Consider the following 25,725-nt stretch of genomic DNA (forward strand, 5'->3'; position numbering starts at 1 on the left):
GAGGAATTAATCTAAAGAAGGAAGTGATGGAGTTGGTGTTTGTGTCCAAACAGTGAGATTTGCTGTCTGTGGTGAAATCTTGACTGTGGGTGTCACATTAAAGAAATAATGCCTCATTCATTTGTCCGTCAAACATGACATGAAATGTGAAAGGACATATTCTGCAGTGGATGTTGTCACAGTTTAAAGCATTGCTTCACCAAAATCAGAATTTTTAGTGGCATTATTTATTTATTTGAATCGGTGTGAATGTACTATAATCCTTGTAGGATTTGGCCCAGTGGTTGAAGAAGGAGGCATGGACTCAAAAATCTTCACCTTGTGCTTCTTGTTTTATTGATGCCACCAGCTGAGTGCAGAGAGACAAACCACCATTCTTTGAAATCAATCAACCCCCATGTGCAACATTGACATAGAAAAACGTTTTCATGCACATCAACACATCGCTCAATGTATCCTGACACACAAACATCATAATCACATTCTCATTTAAGGTCTACGGTGGCCCTGAAGTGCAAAACGCAAACGCAAAAGAGAAAACACGAACGCAAAAAAGAAAACACAAACGCAAAAGAGAAAACACGAACACAAATGAGAAAACACGAACGCAAAAGAGAAAACACGAACGCAAATGAGAAAACACGAACGCAAAAAAGAAAACACGAACGCAAATGAGAAAACACAACAACATTAACTCTAACGGAAGAGGTAGGTACCTTCGGGTGGCATGACTTGACGCTGATTGGACGACGTCACTGCCCGTCTCTTTACCAGGAAGTAAACCTACCTCAACGCATCGGTTTCAAAACATGAGCGCGATTGGTGATTCAGACTTAGTTGGTATTATCAAAGAGTACTTTGATGCCGGGCATACATATGACGTCATACTAGATATGCTGTCAACTTTTCACAACATTAAAATAAGTTTGCGTACACTGAAGAGTCGTTTAAAGGAAGCTGGATTGTTCAGGAGACGTCGTCCAATCAGCGTCAAGTCATGCCACCCGAAGGTACCTACCTCTTCCGTTAGAGTTAATGTTGTTGTGTTTTCTCATTTGCGTTCGTGTTTCCTCTTTTGCGTTCGTGTTTCCTCTTTTGTGTTCGTGTTTCCTCTTTTGCGTTCGTGTTTCCTCTTTTGCGTTCGTGTTTCCTCATTTGCGTTCGTGTTTTCTCTTTTGCGTTCGTGTTTTCTCTTTTGCGTTCGTGTTTCCTCTTTTGCGTTTGTGTTTTCTTTTTTGCGTTTTTGTTTTCTTTTTTGCGTTCGTGTTTTCTCATTTGTGTTCGTGTTTTCTCTTTTGCGTTTGTGTTTTCTTTTTTGCGTTCGTGTTTCCTCTTTTGCGTTCGTGTTTTCTCATTTGTGTTCGTGTTTTCTCTTTTGCGTTTGTGTTTTCTTTTTTGCGTTCGTGTTTTCTCTTTTGCGTTTGCGTTTTGCACTTCAGGGCCACCGTAAAGGTCCCCAGAAGTGCATTTCTGCACATCATTCGAAACACCCCTCTGTTCTGGCTCCATGTGGTACATTCTGACTTCCCCCTCAGTAAATGACTTTGGGCTCTCCCGCTTCCGGGTTGACAGTCAGACTGAGGAAACGCGACAATTCAGCCGAAACAAACAAACAAACAAACGATTTTTACGTCAAGAATATTTCAATAAAACGATTTGGAGTTAAACGCGTTGTTTCTTGATGGCGTTTCTTACACTCAGTTGTGATTAATGTTAATCTGCACAGCGCGGGAAGCTCAAACGATTCAATTGTTAGCTAATGCTAGCTTACAAGCTAACGCGTATGCTAATGCTAAGCTTCACGAGCGTCTGAAGTCAGACTGACTTCTAGACAAAAACTAAACAGAGGCTTCGTTAAACAGACAGGTAGCGGCAGTGGACGAGATACTCACATGCTTTACATAAGTAAAAGTACAACAAGTTACCACAGTTTCAAATACTCCATTACAAGTATAAGTTGTGCATTCAAAAGCCTGGAATTATCAGCACTTACAGTATAAAAAGTACTCACTGATGCATGAATGTACAAGCAGTATTTAGTGAGGAGCTAGTTTTAACTACTTCATAAGAAGTTTAGACCAGTGGTTCTCAAACTAGGGATCGGGCCCCTCCAACAGGTCACAAGATAAACCTGAGGGGTCCTGAGATGATTAATGGGAAGGTTCTGCTTCTCAAATTTTTCACTCCGAATCTGAGAGATGCAGTAACAAGTACAACGTTTCCTGCTGAAGTGCTGTTATGTAGAAGTATTAAGCAGAATGAATTGGAAATACTCAAGTGTACCTGAAAATTGTACTTCAGTACAGTTTTTGAGTAAATGTATTCAGTGTTACAGCAGCACTAACAAACCAGGCAGTACCAGTGACCTTGATAACGACCCCACAGAGGTCAAACACCTGGACCTCCCCACCAATCAGACTGAAGGATGAGAGGCAAAATGTTTAATAAGAGTCCTTAAATGTACTCAACCACAGTCAGCTCAGTGATACAATATGAAAAATAAAACAAAATAAAAAATACAGTAAAATCTGCATCACTGTTTTCCACCGAGTATCAGTCTTTGAGATTCCTGCGTCTCTGAGTTCGTTAGTGTTGTTTTGTAACTGTGGTTGCGTCTCTGGATGATACACAGAGTGTGTTTCTGCACACACACACACACACACACACACACACACAGATTTAACAAGGCTTCAAGGTCTGGGAAATCAGTGCCACCAGAGGGCAGCATAAGCAGGAGAACCAGATGCAGACACAGAAAAAACACACACCACTCATCTGAGCCAGCAGGGGGCAGCACCAGGAGACCTTCTGACTGGATCAAACGTTTCACTGACCACATCATCCAACATGCCTCTATGAGACTGTGGCAGGTGAGGACAGGGGACAGGTGAGGTTTTGTAATTGCAGGGGACGGTGTGTCACAGTTTGGTTTACAGCCACTTTTCCTTTCAGCTTACTGTCCTTTCTTCAGCCTCACAGAGGACTTCTTTTCATCATGGAGGTGGAAAGTTAATGAGCACACGAGATCACACGACCCTCTTCGATGCAATGAATGCTGGGTGTGTTGACACTTTCTCCAGTAAACCTCAACCATCACAACTACATATCTTTACTATAATCTTAAATAACACTTTAATCCTAAAACCAAGCTTTAATCCCCAAACATCTCATGAAAAATGTCCCCACATCTAAAACTCTGGTTGGTCCTCACAAAGATAGAACGAGAGCACACACAAACTTCTGCTTACTATAATATGCACACATGTGTAATTTAACATTAAACATCCCTTAATGAAAGCATTTAATTTTCAGTCCATACCATGAATTCACTACTTAAATTACTTGAGATTTAACCACAAATTTTAAAATACAAGGTTTGGCACATAAATACATGCATGTGAAATGAGGACTAAACACACTCCTACACACACACAAATAACTGCAGCCTTTTCTTCATACTGTGTTAAAAAGAAATCTGAATTACAGTCTGTTATTCAATGACTTCTCTCCATGTGACGATGATATTTCTGTCGTGACCTTTTGCAACTTCAGAAGGTCACGATCCATGTTTAGAGTGGCCCGGCTGACTGAAGGGACAACAAAAGAAGGAAGTGATTGTGCATTGCGACATTTGTCAGAAGGAGAGGAAAGGAGGACAGAAGCCACACAGTTGCTCAAATGCCAAACCGCATGATCTGAACTGAAGGCTGAGTGAAAAATGAACCCGTTTATTCAATCATTCACTCTTTTTGCAGAACTCGAACACTCACTTGATGAAACACGTTCCTCATTGTGACGTGGTTGCAAAATTCAACACAGCTGTCATCGTTTGCACATAACAACTCAAAAATACCAACAATGGATGGACATAACCAGAGGAGGAAGAGGTGGTGGACGAGGATGAGGAAGAGCAGCTGTGACAGAGCAGGTTCGTGTTCATGGAGAAGAGAAGAGGACAGGTAGCTGTCATTTGGATGAAGAATGAGAGCAGTCCAAACAGGGAGGAGGTCTGGGTGCTTGGATGGGTTAAACACAGGAGGTTCATGTCCTGAGTTAAACCAAAAGTGAAGGACTTAACCTCACGTACGTGGCTCTGCGATCGACAACATTAACCACATATTTGTTATTGTTCTCAGCAAGATTTATTTTGAGAGAATAACCACACGTTACGTGTTAATTAGTTCTAACTTGACCGCGAAACCCTGCACATTTAAAAAATGTCCACATGTGACGAGTTGGGAGTGACGATGTGTTGCCTTCACCAGCACAAAGACGTATTACTGTACTGTATTACTTGCAGTACTTACAGTACACAACATGCTCTGTAATGATGTAATACCGTGTTCCTTTTTTTTTTTTTTTTTCTCGTGGTTGCTCAGCGCTGCTCACTGACCTGTTTGACCTGAAAGCACGGTTTGAATCACATAAAACGGTTTTGAGGTGATCTTTGCCAGAAGAGTCGGTGGTGATTTGAAGATTTGGTTTTGTTTTTCCAGGTTTGAGAAAAGGTTTGTGCAAATGAGCCTTTGTAACTGTGAGAAATGTAAATCAGTGAATTTATCTGCATTTCTGTTCAATAATACAAACAGCATGGAAAACACAGTCTGAAATACCACTGTGACCATTTATTTGTCTTTTTTATGATTCTTACCTCAGAGTGTCACCAGCCACTCGGTTTCTTTCTCTTTCTGCCTCTCTTTGCTTTCTATTACTCGGCCGACTGAGCAGAAGTGAACCCTGTTTACCATAAACAGCGACGAGTTTATAATGTGTGGGAACATTTGTATAACTCAAAGTCCAACATGCTCCATGATGCATCATGTTTCCATGTGGATGATCTCTAATAACGATGATCTGCTGGAATAAGATGAGGTCAACATGAGGGGAAAGTAATAACTGTCTGATTAACAGACGGCCATCAATCTGTGTGTATGTGTGTGTGTGTGTGTGTGTGTGTGTGTGTGTGTGAGAGAGAGAGAGAGAGAGAGAGAGAGAGAGAGAGAGAGAGTCTGCATGAGAAAAAGAGAAGCAGACAGACAGGAAGGGAGAGACAGACACAACATAAAAGAAGAGAGAGATAGAGGAGGGGAGGGTCATCTGTGTGTGTGTGTGTGTGTGTGTGTGTGTGTGTGTGTGTGTGTGTGTGTGTGTGTGTGTGGGCGGGCAAGAGACAGACAGACAGACAGACAGACAGACAGGGGGAGGACACACAAACATCAAACTTTTTGCAAAACCACTAGAGGAGGGGATCTTCACTGTGCATGAACACACACCCACCCACACACACCCACCCACACACACACACACACACACACACACACACACACACACACACACACAGCTGACGAAGATGCCTCTTCAGTTCTGCCTCTGACCGCTGACAGTGAAGCAGCCGACCTCAGTGCTGTGACACCAGCTCAACATCTGCAGGTAAGAAATCAGCACATTTTGCTGTTTCTCACGTTCGCTGACGAACACTGATCGCTGTGTTACTGATGCTGAATTTCACACCGTAAAAACGTTGATGTTGATTGATGAAATCACGGTTTTTACCTCATGAAGTGAACCTGAAGGCGTCACTTCATGAGGCACTAATTTGGTGATTTGGACATCAGAGACATCACAGTTGTTGGTTACATGTAACTCAACAGCATTTAGATGACTGTCATGAAGAGCTGCTTCACATTTAAGTTACTGGAATTGAAAAAAAAAAATAGCAGCTGTATGTAACAAAGACCACTAAAAATACTTTAATTTAGCCCAGTTTTAACTTGGACACGTTAAAAAAAATAGATGTTTCAAGCTGTTTGTTGCTGAAGGTTCGTTTGTTGTTGAAGGTTCGTCTGTTGCTGAAGGTTCGTCTGTTGTTGAAGGTTCATTTGTTGCTGAAGGTTCGTCTGTTGTTGAAGGTTCGTCTGTTGCTGAAGGTTCGTCTGTTGTTGAAGGTTCATTTGTTGCTGAAGGTTCGTCTGTTGTTGAAGGTTCGTCTGTTGTTGAAGGTTCGTCTGTTGCTGAAGGTTCGTCTGTTGCTGAAGGTTCGTCTGTTGTTGAAGGTTCGTCTGTTGCTGAAGGTTCGTCTGTTGTTGAAGGTTCGTCTGTTGCTGAAGGTTCATCTGTTGCTGAAGGTTCGTCTGTTGTTGAAGGTTCGTCTGTTGCTGAAGGTTCGTCTGTTGCTGAAGGTTCGTCTGTTGCTGTGATGAACTTCAGATGTTTCAGTACAGGAAGTCTTTATTGGGCTCAGGTCATTTCTGGCTGCAGGCTGCAGCTGCTGCATTGTGTTTGTTGCAGGTGAACGTCAGCATCTATTTTCTGAGTTTTTTCGCCATGAACCGTGTGTCAGGATTACACGTCGGTACTTGAACACATTCTCCTGCTGATGTGTTTAATTGTAATGTATTTGTCTTGCTGGCAAACAGTGGGTAAGTTGACCTGCTTTCAGAGTTATTGTAGTCAGATTGGCTCCCACCACAGCTCACTCATATGTGAGAAGTCGGCTTAATGCAGCTCGCTCAGCGGTCGGAGGTTTGTGGTTGTTCATGATAGAGCAGGACTGGGAGTTGAAGCTGGTTTTGTGGTGAGCTGATAAACTTGGTATTTAATGATGCCTCACATCCTGCAGAGTGTTGTCGCACCGTTCACCTTCTCTAACAAAACCACAACCTAAAGCGTTGTTCATTAAGCTAAACTTTGCTTTAATTGACTCTGCATGTTCGAAATTCGATGTCACGATGGGATGTGGGAAAGTGCCACAGCAGATATTTTTGTAAACAGCTTCTGCAGAGGTGAGCAGACCCAGCAGCTGAGCCGAGGCCCTTCAGAGGAGGTGGTCTCGGCCTGGTGTTACGTCCAGTGTTCGTGTTATGGATACTTTAGCTGATGCTCTCATCTTTTGTTCTCTTCAGCGGATCAGATTTGGGGACAGGTGGTGCTATCAGCGACCTCATTAACTCCACCAGCTGCTGTGGGCCAAAGGATGTTTCTTGTTTTTTGTCTTTTGGGGTTGAAGCTGTACAGTTGCTGCACTCTTCATTTCCCCTTTTGAGGGCTGCAGCCTTCCCTCTGCCTGCAGAAACAGCCTCTGTTCTTGTCAGATGGACTGTTGTCTTTTCCTGTGAAGCTCGGCTCTTTGCTAACACCGAGTTTCGGGATATCTCGCTTGGCTGAGCTTTTCTCTGCACTGCATTGGCCACGTTGGTTTGATGCTTTCAGGTCAGATTGTACAGTTGAAAACGCTGCAGAAACGTGACTAAACCTGATGTGACAGCTGTTCTGCCGACGGCCTTTTCGCCTTCTCACCCCCTTACAGTTCACCATAATGTCCAGAACTGGTTTTAAATTTCCAATGATTGACTTTTCTACATCGAGCGATAGTCTTTCAAGAATCAGTTTTTTTCCCCAATTGTAGAAAATACCGAAGCAACGGTCGACGTTAAATCACAATGTTTTGACTTCTTCTTGCTTCCGGGGTGAATGCTGAGCTTCACCACAACATTGATTTAGTCACTGTCGAGGAGCTTTCTGTTCATGTTGCATGATCGTCTTCATCAGCCCAGCTGTGCAGGCGTACATGTTCAAATGTCCATTTTTTTACTGAGCACTTGAAGCATCCTGGCTTTCAAAGTTCTTTCTTGACCATGAAATCAGCAGCTGCATTGCTTTAACGTGTGACAAATACAATATTATCATCAACATACAATAAACTCTGCACTACTTCAACTACTTCTGCTGGACACAGAGATGAAAATTATTAATCTTTTGATCTAACTTTAGTTAGGACAGCAAATTAGCTCATTTATTTTTCATTGTCAACCTTGTTCAGATGCTCACCTATGATGCAAAAGTTCCCTCATTTGCATGATTGGAGATGTCAGTGTGAACGTCTCTCTATCTCACACACAGATCTGTACTTTAATGCAGCGCACACGCACACACACACACACACACACACACACACACACACACACACACACACACACACACACACACACACCTTGGCACATTCTCAGACACTGAAGCGCTGTGACTCAGTCGGGGTAAATCTGACTCAGCCACACACACACGTTCATTCATACAGTCCACTAAAGTCTATTTTCATAGCATCATATGAAGATTTCAGCAGACACCGAGCTCCTTTTTAAAGCTTATGACCCTCTTAGACTGTTTTTCCCTGATCACGACTGTCGGGCAGCAGAGTTTTGTTTTTAGTTTGGGTCAAATCGTTTGTCATTCTTCCGTAAGACGTCTTGGTGTCGTGTTTTTAGCAGGAAAGTAAAATAGGAAGTTGCCCAGACTCACGCTGCATTCATGAACATATAAGAGACCGTCTTTCGTCTCCTCATTGCTGCTGAACAATTAAAGAAGACTTCTTCATAATCCACGGACACACACTGTAAGTAGACGAGAAGTTCAGTGTTTTGCCACAGAATCGCGACGTTCAGTCCGATGGTTGTCTTGAACTGCAAAGAGCTGAGACTGGACCACAGACCGGGTCAGCTGCTCTGCTTTCCCTGCAGCTCAGCTGCATTTCCTGAGTACCGCTGGATGAAAACTGGATTTCATTTGCACATTTTGTTCATGCTGGAGATAAAAATGTTGAGAACTCTCCGACCAAAACAAATGAATAACTTGTGTGCACAAACTGGGAACTTCTTCAGTCAAATTAACAATCAAAAATTTCTGGCTTCAAATTAGCAGCATTAGCTCACGTATGTCAACGTACGAACTGATTTTTCTGATCCTGGAAAATCTGAATGTGCTGCCTGGGCTGAATACAGATTCAGGGGAGCAAGTGACGAAACTGTGCAAACCAATAATGAAAAGTTTCACCTGTTTTCAGGCTCTCAGGTTTAATGCCTTTGACCAACTCGCTCTGCTCTTATGTGTCAGGTCGTCTTTGTCAATGTTTTGTTTTTCTTGACTTCTCTGTTTTCCAGCCACACAATGTTCCAGAATAACTCTCTGGATCCTCACATCCTCCAGACTTCCAAGAATGAGCAAGCGACAACGGTGGACGTTGACGCCATCATGGACAACGTGTCCATCGTCCTCTACACGCTGACGGTGGTACTCGGCATCACAGGGAACTCCATGGTCATCTGGGTGGCTGGATTCAAGCTCAAGGTGCTTACAGAGCGTGGAAAGAGCTCCAAAAAGAAATGATTCCCTGAAGCTCATCGTCATGTTGTTCATCTGCAAACACCACATTTGTTTATTTTGCTCCATAATTATCTGTCATCTGTAATTAGAGAGGTCAAATGAAAGTGAAATCTGTATCACACATCACAGTTTTCTGTAAGGTTTTAGACCAAAATGTGGTTCAAGGCCCGACAAGCATTTCTGCTGCTCAAACCACTGTGAAATTCCCCTCCTTTCCTAATCTATGAGACATTGTTGATGCCGTGAAAACCAAAGGGCACAAAAAAGGAAGTATGCCGACGCTGGTTTGAAAATGGGTCATAAAAAAGAGGAACAAACAAAGATTTTTAAAATTAGGAATGTGGGAATGAAACTGAGCGTGTCTGCAGTCTAAACTCCACGAATTTGCTGGAGTGTAAACAACCTGAATCCAAATTAAGATTCTCTATCTGGACTCTGATCGCACCTGGACTCCCACAGAGACGTCGAGTGTCTCTCTTATTACAGCCGCACACACCTGAACTCAACATACATGAAAATCCAAAGCCAACTTTTATTGTTTCTGTCTATACGAGAGGAAAATACTAAAAGTCGTCCTTCGATGCTCCTCTTCTCCTTCTGCTGTATTGTCTTTCTTCTTGTCTCACCTCTTTCATCTTCCTCTTCCTCCTCAGCCGAACGTCACCAACGTGTGGTTGGTGAATCTGGCGGCAGCGGACCTGATCTTCTGCTTCACACGCGTCTTCTCGCTCACTAAGAAGCTCTTCTTCGACCACTGGCCCTTCGGCGTCTTCCTCTGCAAGTTCAACGGCTTCTTCAAATACGCCAACATGTTCTGCTCTGTGTTTCTATTGGCTGTGATCAGTCTGGACCGAGCGCTCTGCGTCTGGCAGCCCATCTTCACCAAGCGGCGGCGCACCCTGTGGGCGGCGAGGGTGGTGGCTGTGTGCCTGTGGGCGGCCGCCATCATCTTCAGCACGCCGTACTTCATCTACCGCCAAGTCTATGTGGGTAAGAACAACCTGAGTAAGTGCTCTTTGGACGTGAAGGAGGCGGCGCAGGGGGACAACACCGCTAAACTGGCGCTCTACTCCATCCGCTTCCTGTGTGGCTTCATGCTGCCTTTCATGGTCATTCTCACCTGTTACATCCTGGCTGGGATTGGAATCCGAAGGACCCGCCTGTCCGGGAAGTCCCGCCCCCTACGCATACTAGCATCCTTAGTGGTCGCGTTCTTCCTGTGCTGGGCGCCGTACCACTGCCTCCTGCTGGTGAAGATGGTGGATAGTAAGAACCCGGTGGTGAAAATCTGGCACCCCATGGCGTCAGGCTTCGCCTACTTTAACAGCTGCGTGAACCCGCTGTTGTACTTCTGCATGGGGCTGGACGTGAGGGGGCGGTTCAGGCAGAGTCTGGCGGGGGTGTACAGGAGGGCTCTGGCGGACGACGTGGACGGACAGACCACTCAGTCCAACGAACGCTCTGTGGATGACAGCACGGGGTCCAAACCCAGCACCGTGGTGGTGTCTGGAAGGAGCCAGACAGCCGTGGATGTAGCTAAAGTTTGAGTCTCTCCCACAGTTCCTGAACACATCGTGAGCATTAAAGGGCCACACTGGTGTCTTTTTCAGGTTTTAACCCATTGAAGTCCAAGCGAAATGGAAGTTGGTTCGTCTCCTTGTTAAAAAAGAGACATGTTGACATAAAAACACTCAAAAATGAGAGATATTTGGCAAAAAAAAAAAAAACAAGCGATAACGGAACAATCTTTAAGCACTGCTGAACATTTTCTGGATCGTACCTGCAGATGTTAAGGTGTTAGGTGAATACACTGCTGTACATTTGACCTATTGGTGAAGAAATTGTGTGATCATATTAGTAGTTACTGTGTAAAGGTTATCTGATTTCCTTCCAGGTATCCATTGATTTCTATTCATTTCAATAAGGTGTGAAAGCAGACATCTGAAACTTGCTTGAGATACATTCTCCATCACCACAAATGTCAAGATGTCTTTATTTTTGTGTCAAAAGCCACCTTCTTATCATGCTTCTTGTAGTTTCTCCTCTGGATTCATTAGATTTTTATCATAATTTAACTCATCAAAAGAATCGTTTACTGCAGGAAACAGAAAAAGGAATAAGTATTTGAGAGTTTAGAGAGACGTCTCTGCTTTTCATAAGAATGCAGGACGGTGACTTGTTGAGTGTGAACATGTCTCTGAGACTTCTGTCTTTAATGGACAAAGAGGTGCAGGACGACTGCTGTGGTCCTTTAAGAGCTGAGACTTTCTGCTGTTCTCTGGTTTGTTGTATGTGTCACAATCCATTTTTTTATTTTCCAAAGTGCTGATGTCACACTGAAGAGGCCGACTGGATAAATGTTCTCAGAATGAACCTGGTCCACATGATGGACGGAGGTCAGATTCAAATGTTCCTGTACAGTTGTTCTTTGCTGCATGTGATTGAAGCCACACGTGAAAAGTGGAACTGCGATGAGTCTGGAGGGAAGGAAAGAAGGCAGAGGGAAGTGAGACTATTAAAAGGAAAGTCAGTGGTGACTTAAGTCCCCACTGACTGGTGTTCAGGGGTCACACTGGAGGGTAGATGAATCGAAACTGTGGAGAAGCTCCAGCCTCAGTGCAGAAGAGCTTTATGGCTTTTCTCGGACGGTCATCAGTCCTTAGCAACCAGCCCATAAACCACAGCAGGTCCTGCTCTGCACATGACTCCAACATCACCAGGATACGTTTCAGCTCTACAGCTCATTAGGTTTAATATGAGTTCTGCTGTTTACTGTGGCAGCAGCATCATGATGGATGTTAACAGTGTAAACTCAGTGTTAGTCACTGTGATGATAACATGTACGGTTGGTTCTATGTTTTTTGTTGTAGCATTTCTGTAACACGTAATAATATAACTGTGTAGAGATTAAAGAGAACTATAATGTGACCTTAAAAGATTTGTGCAAAAGTGCCGACTCAACTACCAAAAGCTGCTCTGAATTTAGTAGCACTGGTGGTCGAGGATAATAAAGAGTGTTTTCCTGTGGTTGGAAGACAATAAAGGTCTATTCCACAGCCTTAAACTGCCCTCCAAAACAAACACTGGGACAAAGACGTCTCTGCCGGCTGAGGCTCAACTCAGCTAATCACACATTTCACCTAAATTCTGCATTTTGTTTTGAAGAGAGCATTTGGCCTCCCAACATTTGGTAACATCAGCGTTCAACCTTTGGTTCCTCTTCAGAGAAGCTGAAATGTGAGACGGTATAAACAGATAAAAAAGAAGATGTGAATCCGTGGTAACCGGACCTGTTCCAAAATGTGGGGAACCACAATTCAATAGCAGAATCGCTTTGCTGCAGACACACTGAAGGCTGAAATGTCAGAAAGTCACCCTCTGCCTTTTATGGCAGTCCTCACTTCAGTACTGCAGTTATTTGGGATGACATTACTTCATGCATTGAGACTTAAATAAAATGTGTATCACATTGTCAGATACCTTCCGTCCTTATCAGATGCATGTGCACATACTGCCACCTGTGTGTGAAGGAGCAGATTACAGTTTCTGTACAAGGTAACACACGTTCACACCTCAAGCCTGCAACCACATCCAACGAGACGACTCTGAACTCACATCTGTCCACTGAGGCTGCACAGAACGTTTATTTTTCTTAGAATTATTTTAGTCATCGTTAGTTTCACATCACAGAGTCTGATGTAGGAAACATTATCAGAATAATTTGTGCAGATTTAGTTTTTGTTGCTAACACAATAAATATTAAAGAACATTATTCACTGTCAACTGTCTTAATTAGATTTTATATTCATTTTGAAGCAATATTTAATGTTCAATACACCATCATAGAAGTTCGTCACAAAGTGCTTTAAGTACAAACAGCTCATATATAAAACGTTACTGACAGTCTGTAATGATCACAAACCATCATTACTGATTATTATAAAAACAGGTAAAAAGAATGAGTCAGAAACATGTTAAAAAAAGGCGGCTTCATCGCTGTAAATCACGGTCAGCTTATGTTTGTCCTGCGTGACGTCTTTCAGACCAGACCAAAACACTCACAGTCACAATAAACTACAAAATCATTAAAATGGAAATTGCACCAATTTTCATTTTAATAATTTGTCATAAAAATGTCATCAGCTTGTCTTCACATTGTTCCTTTCGGCCTTCTTAAACTTGTAGTTAAATCTTCATATTGTGTTGGATAAATTAAGAGTTATAACATCAAAAGAGACCTGAGATTTCAAGTAAAACATAAGTTCAGATAACGTGACAGTGAGACACCAGAAGGACTCATTGTGTTCAACTTCCTCATGAAATTCATCCGAATTCTACCAATTAAGCCAATCTACACTCATATATTCCTACCAATCAGCTTCCAGATGTTCATTCAATTAAAAACTGAATCTAATGAGTCCTCTCTGTCAGTCTCTCTATAAACTACATGAATTTAAATAAGATAGCATTAAAGGTCTTTGAAGTGCATACAGTACACGGTCATCTCAAAGTGCTAAAATCAGGTTTCGGTTCAGTTTCGGTTCAGTTTTGTTCACACCAGAGTTCCTTGGCCTGCGCTGAGCAGACCTGGAAACAGGAAGTCGTCGATGTCATCAAGTCCAGCATCGTTGACCTATAAGGAATGAAGGCGATGAGCACACATGAATGCAGCGCAGCCACACCCACAACAAGACTGTATTAATGACTTGCCAACAAATTTTCCAGTCTTACCGTAGCATCGGAGGGTGGGGTGGTCATGCTACGCTGAAATTAATAAAGACGTATCTTCTATTTGAACAGGCCACTTCTTCAGCTGACAAACTAATTGGCCCTGCTGCCACTCACTGTGCAGCAATAAAAACAACCGCTAATACGAAGTGGGAGTTGCAGGATAACAGCACTGTAAAATCTGCCCTGTCACATAGATAGATTTATTGTGATTTATGACTTTAAATGCTTTTAGATTTACACAACAGCCAATGGCTACGCTCCAAACGGAGGGTTTTTAATATCTTAGTTTGCTCTCATCATCTTCTGTCCTCTGAAAGCCTTCAGCTTTGGTTGGGGCTCACAGCACTGGGTAGAACGCAGCATGACACAACAAGTGCAGTAGACATAGTACTGAAAGTAATAGTAGTAATTGTAGTAGTGCAGCAGTAGTGATAGTAGCAGTAATACAGTAAGACTGTCAGCAGTGGTACAGGCAGTGGTAGCAGCAGCAGTAGTAGTAGTAGTAGTAGTAGTAGTAGTAGGGACAGTAGTAGTACTGCAGTTGTACGTACCTGTTGCTGTTTTTGCTTTTGTTTTTCAGACTTGGACTCTGTATCCAGAAAGGCCACGAAGTGGATCAGGGTGCAGATTCTGAAAAAACACCAAGCGAGACAGTTAAAAGTCAGTCAGGAACGTCAGACAGAGGTGTTTCTCCCTGGATCTGGTCTGACAGGTTACCTGTGGTACAGCATGGCTACGAACTGGACGACAACCAGCAAGGCGAAGGCCAGGATGAACATGAAGCCCAGAGGGTCGATGTACATGTACTCTCCAGTGAACTGCAGGTTGATGTCGACCTTCGGCACCCGGATGAAGACGGACATGTCCAGCAGCTGGAGACAGAACGTCGTTACGAGCCAGAAGGCGTTTAAAATGAAGTAGACGAAGGTGATCTGCACACGAGGAGGGAAAACACACGTCATGCACAAACATCATCATCAGAGCGAACATTTAATTGAAATCAGCGCTCATAGACAAACAGTCTACCTTGTTTCTCAAGTCTCTGAGATTATCGGCCATTCTCATCTGCTTCTGTTTGTTCTCAGGTAGAGGCTCCAGATATCTGGCTGTCAGGTCTCTGAAGAACTGCTCCTCATCCTGCAGAGACATTCAGAAAGTCCTTCAGTAAAGTTACACTTCATGCCTAAAAGTCAGGGTAGGGTTGAAAAAAAATACCATCGTCAGAGACAGTTTGATGGATTTTTGATGATGAATATCAACACAGCGAATAAGGACAAAAAGTGCCCGAATGCCAAATGTTATTATATTTTAATTTGACGTAATTATGACGTACGGTTACGTAACCCTCGGCTGCTCGATTAGTCAGACGGACAGACGAGATCACATGCAAATGTTAGCTCAGGAGGAAATGCTTACTTGGACGCAACTTTCCAGCCCAGGCGATAGTACAAGTACATGACCTGAAAAATATTAAATACTATTCAGCAAACACCTCTGGTGGAGTCACATCTTTCAGCAAATCCATCTCCTAAAACTTACACTAATATCCTAGCAGTGTGAAACTAAGCACTGACTGACATTTTAAACCTATTTATTCAAATCTAACTCTGCTGCATCATGTTTTCCGACCTGGGACCAGACCTCTTGTGGCGAATGAGTTCCTTGTCCTTGAAGTGAACCACCAGAATGTTTCCATGAGGCAGCGTGACCACCAAACGGCCTCCGTACGGCGTCCTCAGGAGCTTCTGATCAGGGACCTGCTGCTGCTTTCTGAAGATGTCTGTATCGATGTTCAGGAAGATGCTGATGACAGAGGATGGAAGATACTTCAGTTCCATTTTAAGTGATCTGTGAGATCTTCATCATTATTTGTGGACTCTAAAGATCACCAGCTGTCAAACTGTGTCCTTGACTTTCATATAAATCAAACTTGGGATTCACATTTTTACCTGTAAACTTCTCTGATAATTTCCACAAGCATCTCTGCATATTCGTTGACGTGGCGCCCCCGACTACCAGGCACATCTCTGAAGGCGTCATCGAAGTAGACGTGGCCTTCGAAAGTCACGTCATTTGGGTCTCCTTTCTCCCTCAGCCTGTACTTGTCCAGTCTGAGGAGTTACAAGAATCACATAAAGCTGCTGTGCTGATGTTGATAATCAAAGAGGAATTCTTCCAGGCATATTTGTGGCTGAAATCCCTCAAGAACACTGATGTTTTCCACGAATTTCAGGATTTTGAAGCTCTAAAAGAGAACTCAAGAGATGAAAGAGAACTGCACTACCTGCTACCTGAAAGGTTGATGAAAATTGTGAAATTATTATCTTCATCATCTCGTCGTAGGTTTCGTGCCACATGGTCGCACAAAGGAACACTTTCACCGGGTCGAGTCTGAATCTAGAAATGACAAGATGACACTGAAATGACACTGAAAAGTGAGCCAACGTGGAAGTCCCTACTGCACGGGTGCATTTAACTGGACCAGTCATAATCCACATTTAAATATATATTCCTGTTCATAGAAAAATGTCTATAACTGCAAAGTTCCCTGCTGTGGGATAAATATCAGAATCATTGCTAAAATGCTGTTTCTGAGAGGGATGAAAGTCTGGTTTCGGAGCTCCTCCCAGGGGTCACTACCTGAATTGTGGGGTTTGAGGTGATTTTGGTGACAATAAACGGTTTCTCTGTCGATTCAGATTGGCTGCAGCAAACACTTTGGATGCAGTTTTAATTCATGTCAGATCAGTTATTTCAGACTTCAGCTGCATTCAGATCATAAAACACACCTGAAGGCCACATACAGAACATTCTGATCGTTTGGCTTTAAACTGCAGTGTTATGATTTGAAAGCAATAAACACAAAATTTAAAAAAAAACAAAAAAAACATTCCATTTGACGCATTCTATGACAGCAGCAAAGGATCAAAGGCGCACAGGGTGCCTATATCAAGCCTCAGAGCTCACAGCAGAACATACTGCACATTGAGAACCGAGAGATCACAGACAAACCGCATCGAGTCCCTGCAGCTGGAAACACACTTGAATCCAATTCTCCAGAGAAAGATAACGACAACAGTTCAGATGGAGTCATCAAAGACCACCACGAGCAGTGAGCCCACACCTGAAGCAGGTAAGAAGGAGGCCCATGTCTTTGTTACCATGCTGACGGTGAGGGTGTTCACGAAGTGCTTCGCTTTCGACGGCCGCAGCCAGGAGGACTGGTCGGACCACATCAAGCGCCTGGTCTCACAGACGCTGGAGGAGCTTTCAACTGAAAGCTGCCCGGACCCCAAGGAGGCCAGGAGAGTGTCCAAAGCTGTCATCAAAGACCTGGAGAAGCAGTTCGACAAACGGTTTCAGGTCGGCTCCTTAATCAAGGAACACAGTCCAGCTGTGGACGCCGCCATCGTCAAGGCCTCGCTGGATCGTATCAAAGAGTTCAACAGGAGGCCTCCCAAGTGGACCAGATGTATTTTTGAGGGACAGAAATAGCTGTAAATAGCGCGAGTCAACGTCCCAAACCTTTTTTGTTGGTGTCATTAAAAATAACAAATCCAAACTGAGAGCAGCAACCCGAATTAGTTGCCTCCTGAAATAAAGGCTGCATTTTCGAGTAAAACCAATCTTGTCTTGCACTTCATTTATTGCACGGAAAACATGTGTATATACTCACAATTTAATTAAGCTGTCACTGAAACTTAATATTACAATGTAGATATTATGACCGTTTTTGTTACGGCTGGAGGACAGACAAAGTTTAATGAAGGAAGTCCAACAAAAAATCACCTGAACCAGGGAATCAATGCTACAAGCAAAACTGAAATACCCGCTACGGGGAAAAAGGTACTAAAAGAAAGTGATAACAAAACTAAACAAGCACCAAAGTAACAAATAAATAACTCAAAACTCAGCTGGGCTGGAACAAGCAATCGAAACGCAGAACAAAAGGCGACTGTGAAAAAACAACCACAGCGATAACCAATTCACAGGAGGCAGGAGGAGCGAGATGAGAGGCGTGCAAGAGACTCAGAGCGAGCTGTGTTCGACCTGGAGCTAGGAATAGTCCGGCACCTGGGCAGAGCATGAGCTGGCTTAAGAAGCCCCGTAATTACTGATGAGGTGCAGGTGCGTCTTGTGGTGCTCGCAACCTGAATGACCTGGCTCCGCCTCTCTCTCTCGCTCCGACCTGCTGAGAGAAGGAAAAGGAAAAGAGGGCATGTGAACAGGGGAAAGGACAACTCAGGACCACAGCCTTAACAGTTTTCTTAATATATTTTACTGAACCTCAAAGTTCGTTTTTTCAGTGCACAAACTTCAGTTCCTCCAATGGCCTCTTGAGGCTGGTTTCCAAAGCAAGTCAATCCCCATAGACCCCCACATTAACATGCCAAACTTAACAGTAGAAATAAACATGTTTACAGCCTGGTCTCGGCCTCGGATCCACCCACGCTCCACCTCTGCTTATTTTTGGATCAGCCGGGAGTTGCCGAAATGGTGACGCTCATAATGGCTCTTCAGAAATGTATGACTACCTCCATGTTTTTATTGATCTGCTGTTGAATGTTTCCAACAGGTGTGTTTGAAGTTTAGACGTGGTGATACAGGTGACAGGATTTTAACCGCATCCTTTGTCTCATTTTGTTTTCAGGAGGACCTTTTCAAACATAAGATTGTAGTTTTTAAACAGATATTATTTATATTATATAACTAATATAACGGGGCGCTCTCCATGTGTGCGACCCACAGTTCTCCCGCTCCTGTCCTCCCCTGTTGTGTCACTGTCTTTTTTTTATGTTTCTTGGACGGGATGTAACTGAAATGGAATTTCTCCTTCGGGAGACTAATAAAGGCATCTGATTCTGATTCTGATTATATTTATAAGTATACACATGAGTGCGCCACGGGAGAAAAGGAAGGCTTGGAAACAATTTTACACTGCTTAAAGGTATTTTTCTATCCATGTGGAAGGTTTTTTCAATCCAGTTACATTTACTCTGGTCTAATCCCAGTCTTAAACTAACCAGAGACAGAAATCTATACTTACTGCTTCCGCTTTTCAGTCTTCTGGATGTCAAATCGAGTGTTTAGAAGCAGCGCCTGCTCTATAAATCCTCCCTCATACAGCCTCCTGATGAACAGGTCCTGAGTCCTCTGGATGCGATACAAACTGAGGTACCAGAGGTGGACAGTGGCCAACACAAGGCCGAGCCACCAGGACACTGCTGAACCTGAGGAGAGATGAATGAAAGGATAAGAGGCACTGCAAAGGTACTGCAGGCATTGATCTGGGACAGAGTTATTTCATTGCACAATGCAGTCCTGAACTTTTGTTCACTGATGAACTTTGCTTAAACTTGGCACATCGGTCTCCGTTTGACTTTTCCTTAAACATGGTGATCAACATCAACTTGCATCAAACCCCCCACAACTGATCATAAATGCAGTTTAAGTGGATGAAAACAGAGCAGCAGAGCGAAAGCAGAGCGACGGGTTTCTGCTCAGCCGGGAGGGTCTTGGTGCCTTCGTTGGACAAGGTGATGAGGAGGAGGAAAGAAGCCTGAACAGAGATCAACGTCGAAGTGTCACAGAGAGATTTAAGCATGTAATGAGAAAGAGAGTCACAGAGCATCAGTGCAGATTACCGAGAACTTTTATGATCAGTTCACTTTTACCCCTATTTTCCATCCCCGAATTCGTGAGATTACCAACAGGTTGTTTGCAGTCACGTGACGTTAAATTCAGATGGAGGGCAGGAAGTGAAAACCGCGATGGACGAGATGGAGGAGCCACACAGGACCAATAGTTGATTTTTGTAACTCAAAATGTGTGTTAATAAATACACACGTATATTTAACAAACCTTGCTGCACAGAGCCAATCCAAACACGATCACAGCGACGACAGACAGGGTAATGATCTTCAGCAGTTTGATCATCTTCCATAGTGTCAGTTCATCTTCAATGATGGGGACCTCTCGGCAGGTGTCCCACGACCTCCTGGTTAAAGACACCAAAATGTCAAAGTCTGAGGAGACAGCAGCTGGAAGATTGTGCTGGTAGGAAGTAAGGAGGCAGACGTAGGTAAGAAGGAGGCAGGAGGGACGAAGATAGGAGACACATATAAAACATACAGTATGTATATATTTCCATCAGTATTTTGACATATGGAAGTATAAACATATCTATCATGATTAATACATCGATTTTCATTTTCTCTCACGTCTGCACTGCTCGCTGTGTTTTCTAACTGCACTCGTTCCTGTAATTAAACATGAGCACGAATGTCAATATTAACTTATCAGTCAAACACATTGAAACATCAACAGCTATGTACAGGATCACAACATGAACAACAAACCAAAGCCTCAGAAGTGACTTATATCTTCAATCAACATCTCTCTGACAGAGGAGAAAAGGACGAGGTCGGACTTGCTGGACTGGATCACACAGAAATGTTCAGGTGTTTGCTTTGTGCAGCTCTGATGCCAAAAAAGAAGGAACGCTGTTAATGTGCCAAATCCTTTTCAAAACAGCTCAGAGTCAAATTATTTCATGTTTGAGCTCATCGGCTTCATTGATTTCTGTAAATATCTGCTTATTGTGAATCTGATGCAGCAACACGTTCACAGACTGAAAGATGTGGAACGCTCCAAAAACACCTGTTTGGATCATTCCACAGGTGAACAGGCTGATTGGTCACAGGTGAGAGGATCATGATTGGGTATGAAAGGGGCGTCCTGGAAAGAATCAGTCGATCACAGAGGACGGAGCGAGTTCACCTCTTTGTGAACACATGACAGGATGAAGGAGATGAACACATGAACTCAGGAACACAGTTTATTTGCAAATGATAAAATTACTAAAAATGTATTTTCTTCCGTACCAGCAATCATTTCATAACAGAAGAAGAAAAATGTTAGTACTTCAGGAGTTTATCAGTTTGAAATACTTGACAAATATGACCTGAAATCCTACTTTAGAAGGAAGGTTCGTACTGACTTCACGCTGTGCTACATAATTGATTCCTCCTTTGAGTTTAAACTACTAAATTCTTTATTTTAGCGTATAAAACAATAGAGATGTGTCATGTTTTCAATTAGAAAGCTTCTACTCACTTGGGCAGGCGTCTGTTTTCATCCATGTTTCTGTCACAGATGTGCTCACATTGCTTGACCGTTCCCGTGTAGGTAACGCCGCTCTGAACATGATGTGTTTCATCCACATCCAGATGCCATCATCATGACGGCCGAATCACGATCTCGTTCAGACCGTCATCAAATGGCAACGCCCACTTAGAAACGAGTGTGTGGCTGCAGGTGAACAGTGAAAAGGAAACCAGGCTGATCTTTTCGGACAGCTGTGGTCCCTGAACCTGAACCTGTGAGGCCACACCTCAGTTTTCAACCTGGAAGTTACAGTTGGTGATATTACAAATGTGCTGTCACATGTAATTGCTTCCATGCAACATAAATAGAAAATGTACCTTTTTTCAAATACAGAAAACAAGTTTTTTAAAACAAATCCTAAAACCGTGAACACTGTGGCCTCAAAGGGTTAATGAGGTGATAAGAAAAAGCATGCTGGTGATTTTTACCCAGACGATTCGTCCTGATCAGCAGTCATTGAGCCTCATTCAGAGGCATCTCTCACGTGACTCTGCACAGTTATATATAACCACATCAACGTTACGTTCAACGTGTAATTACACATCTTTCCAAATAAGTGCTTACAAGTGTCTCATCAGCAGTCATGGATCAAGACACATCGGAAGAGAAAGGTGTTCTTCTTCTTTTCTGGTTAAACAGGTGAATGTTATTCCCGGACGACATCTTTGTACTTTCAGTCATTTTACTATCATGATCAAAGGGTTTTATTCTTATTTCTCATTCATTTTTTAGCTGTTTTATGTCCATTCTGTCTGTTCTACATCAAGCACTCACTTGGCGCCTGTGACTTCTTTCTTGTGAAGCACTTTGAGCTGCAGCTCCCGTACGAAAGGTTGTACACAAATAAAGTTTATTGTTATCATTATTATCATTATTATTTTAGGTACAGGGTGTTTAATCACATGTGAAGCATTATATTTCACCTGAGAAATGTCAGCTTTCATTGCTGGTGTGATCCCAGAGCATGATGGTTTTATCTAGCATCTTCGAGTGGACAGGAATGATTGAACTGGGGTACAGAGACCCTCGAAGGGCACCCAACTTCACACCTATGAAGAACTGTGACTACATCCTGTCGCATGTGTCAAGGTGACAAAAGTCTAACCACAGACAGACAGGAAGCGTCTGCAGGAACACTTCTTGACTCACGGGGTGGGAAAAAACCCAGCCACACTGTGGTTTTGAAAATATTCAGCCCTAATTTGCTTCTACGCCTCCATGACCACAGTCATCCTGCAGGGTGACAGTCATTGTGACTTCACCTGAAGTTCTCTTTACATTTGACGCTGGGCCAACAACATTAGCTTATAATGAGAGAACCATTAAAATTCAATGTTAACATCTGCAGTTAAACAAATTACCAGCTGATATGGAGTTAACCTGAGGGACCTCTGTAGGTCCTGGGACTGGAGGTGGCTGCCAGCTTTGCTGTGTTCATAAGGGAGGAAACAGTCTAACTAACAGCCATCAGATCTTTTGAGGAATAAAATTAGCAACCCTCAGCCTGGAAGCACTCAAATGTCCGTTCACTGCAGTTTTTGTCCTTTTTGTTTTGTGTCATAAATCGCGCCTGAATAACGTGAAAATGTCTCCTTTGTCTTCTGGCAAGTAACTGGAACACACACACACCTGCTGTGCGAGATAATGCGACTTCAGGGCCTCTTTAATGACCATATGAGATGTGTTTTGTAACCAAAGCGGTTTTGCGACATGCAAATTGTTGGAAGTTTTCTTTCTTCAGGTGGAAATACTGCGCTGTGGCCGCACGTTTCTTCAACTCAGTCTTGGATCCTTCAAAGATTGTAGAGGACCCGACGGACAGCTGGCAAATAATTCACAGTTTAACAGTAAATATATGAATAAAACACTTTTCCATCTGTCTAGTTTAAATTAGGTATTGAACAGTGATTCATAACCAAATCAAAGTTAAAACCTGGCATTGATTTTTCCAAACTGTGTGAGCTGACCCCTGAATACACCATTAATGACTGACACATGCACAGTGAATGATGGGATGAAGAGGACAACGCAATTTAAAGCACACCTGCTGCACTTTTCACCAGAAGCACTTCCAGTCTACAAAGGTGCTCCAAACAATCATCTCTTCCAAAAATAAACAAGCAAAGGAAAATGGGAACACGCCCAAATATGTGCTTCATTCAGTGTCAATCATCATTTAAAACTTCAGGCTGTAATCTCATCACACAATGCAGAGCGCACACAAGTGTGACAGATAAGCCAGCCTTTCACTCCCAGAGCATCAAAGGCCGACGCTCTGTCACACCCTCAGCGTCTCAAACAGATGCACGAGCTTCCATTTGGAGCCCGTATGAGACGCTTTCTCTTCAGCTGCCGTCGTCCAACGTTCACAATGCTCCAAATGATCGTTATAATTAGGATTATTCTAATTGATTGGTTCAGATGTCAGATGATGAAGCGGATGGCTTGAAATTGCACAGCAAGAAATCATTCAAAGATTCGAAATTTAAGATGTGCAGAAACAAATATGTCAGATTTAATGAATTTAATTTAACTTAGCTGTGATTTAAACGGACACTTCGGATCCTTTAACGTTTCAGATAAGAAGTGTTGGGAGGATTAAAGCTGCTCCACTGTTTTTGTTCTAACCCTCAGATCTGACAGGCTTAGAGGAAGCAGATCAGATATTTCAGCTTTAAACCATTTATTGATTATAAATGAATAATTAAATCCGCTGACACACCAGCTGCAGTTATGATCTTCTAGAAACTGGATTTGATTCAGTTTGATTTGCATCAAAGCTTCATTTTCTGTGATCGCCTGATTATCGTCTGTCTCATCAGCTGCTGCTGCTGCTCTCTGGTGGCGTCTAGATGTGTGAGCTTGTGTGTAAATGTGTTTCATTGAGTGGTTTCATCCACTCAATGAAACATTAATGAAGACTGATGATGACGATGATGTGATGAAGGTGCGTTCATGGCCAGTTATACCTGATGAAGTCGTCAGTTTACTGATGCAGTACCACATGTTGTGATAAGACAGAACTAGAGGACAGATGAGTAACATACAGCACATTTCACAGATGCTTAAGACACCGAAAACAATAAGAAAACAAAATTGAGCGATGAAGAGGAGGAGCACACAAAATAAATACGAGACCGTCACCATAGTTTCAGTTGGAATATGGTATGTTTAGGATGTACACGCGTCACATCGACCAGCAGCTGTCACGCCATTGTTTTTGTTCACAAACTGGCTGCGTGTTCTGTGTTTACCTGGAGGATTAAAACGTGTTTACTGGGAGTGACGCGTCACCCCTGACTGTCACAACTCCTCATCTGTAAACACAACAAACCATAGTGACGGTTGAGAAGGTTACTGTGATGTTTATGTCGAGATGGCAGCATCAGTCTGCTGCTGTCGTCATGGTTATGACCCACAGTGCTGAAGGACTTCAGGTATGTTGAAGAGAACTTGGAGGTGTGAAAAGTCAAAGATGAAGGCAGGAACATCAGAGGTATGAGGAAAGGAAAAGTGGGAAAATAATACATGAAGTGACAAAACATGAAGAACACTTCTGCACAAGTACTTAAGCTCACCTGATTCATTCATTAATTAAAAAACGAACGACCCTTGTTTTGACTGCAGCCCGCAGAGTGAGACCCACTGCATCGTCTTGCAGGCGGTGACCTTCGTCCTGCAGCTCTGCAGAACTCCTCAGCAAAGATTTTACAATTAAGTTTCTCATTAAACCCAATGATGAACTTTTTCCTCATTATTTCAGAAGTGTACAAAATCTGCTCAACTGACATCAACAGTTTTTAGTTGGTTAAAGCACCGTTCAATAACTTTGACCATATTCACAGAACCTTCACCTTCACCTGTAAACCATTAACTGCTTCACCAGCAAACCTTAATACTTTAAATCTGCCGACATACAAGGTTTGCATTCATCTTGTGGAAACTGGATTCGACCCAGATATTGAACCGGTGTTTATAATGGCATGCAGTGTCAGCGTAATTACATGGTTTAGACTTTTTGTAACATGGCAACACCTTAAAATCTCTTTAGGCTTAAACTTACAACCCGAGGCACCTTTAGTTGTTTCGAACAGGGTGTGTGTTGATGCATCGGTGCATCACAGCAGAAACAGCTTGTCGGCCTGATGAGTGGGTGTGTGCACGAGGCCGCCGGCACGAAACGTCAGACCTAAGTATTATTTCTCTTATGTGCTGTTGCTTTAAAGTACTTAAGTGTACTTTATTGTAAGCGTCTTATAAATTACACAAAAATGTACTGAATTACAAATATTTTTAATAGTAATGTACCTATGAAAGTTCTTTGAAATACACTATCAGCATGCTTCATTAAAGTGTACTTTAATTTCACATCATTTGAAGTACATTTAAGTATATTTCCAACACACTGGTGATATAATACAATTGTACTGCAAGTGTGTTTTGAATGCTCATGAATCCTGATTTTCTCCGGTGTACTTCAGTACACTTAAAGTTTGTAAGTCTATTTACACTTCCAGTGTTACTCAAGTGGTACCCAAAGACTGCTGGAGTACACTTAAGTATACCTGAAGGTGACAAAAATAACACGGTGTACTGTTTTTTTCACCGGGGTTAGAATTGAGTTTCAGATGTTTTTAGAAACGATTCAAGTTTTTTTACTGACCCCTCTCA

At 42.8% G+C, this 25,725-nt stretch overlaps 1 protein-coding gene across 4 annotated transcripts; it reads left to right on the forward strand.

The window, feature by feature from the left end:
- The first annotated feature begins 5,174 nt into the window (after positions 1-5,174).
- On the forward strand, positions 5,175-12,872 carry LOC143334794 (formyl peptide receptor 2-like). 4 transcript variants are annotated; one of them, XM_076753705.1, is made up of 4 exons: positions 5,175-5,430; positions 8,262-8,389; positions 8,934-9,120; positions 9,810-12,872. In XM_076753705.1, the coding sequence occupies exons 3-4, from the start codon at positions 8,941-8,943 to the stop codon at positions 10,701-10,703; spliced, it is 1,074 nt and encodes a 357-aa protein (XP_076609820.1). In that variant the 5' UTR covers positions 5,175-5,430; positions 8,262-8,389; positions 8,934-8,940; the 3' UTR covers positions 10,704-12,872. The 4 variants fall into 4 exon arrangements, with proteins under 4 accessions (XP_076609820.1, XP_076609818.1, XP_076609819.1 ...); XM_076753703.1 differs by lacking the exon at positions 8,262-8,389; XM_076753704.1 differs by lacking the exon at positions 5,175-5,430 and having other exon boundaries at positions 7,699-8,389.
- The last annotated feature ends 12,853 nt before the right edge of the window (positions 12,873-25,725 follow it).

The sequence above is a fragment of the Chaetodon auriga genome, chromosome 17 (assembly GCF_051107435.1).
Source record: "Chaetodon auriga isolate fChaAug3 chromosome 17, fChaAug3.hap1, whole genome shotgun sequence".
Taxonomy (NCBI): Eukaryota; Metazoa; Chordata; class Actinopteri; order Chaetodontiformes; family Chaetodontidae; genus Chaetodon; species Chaetodon auriga.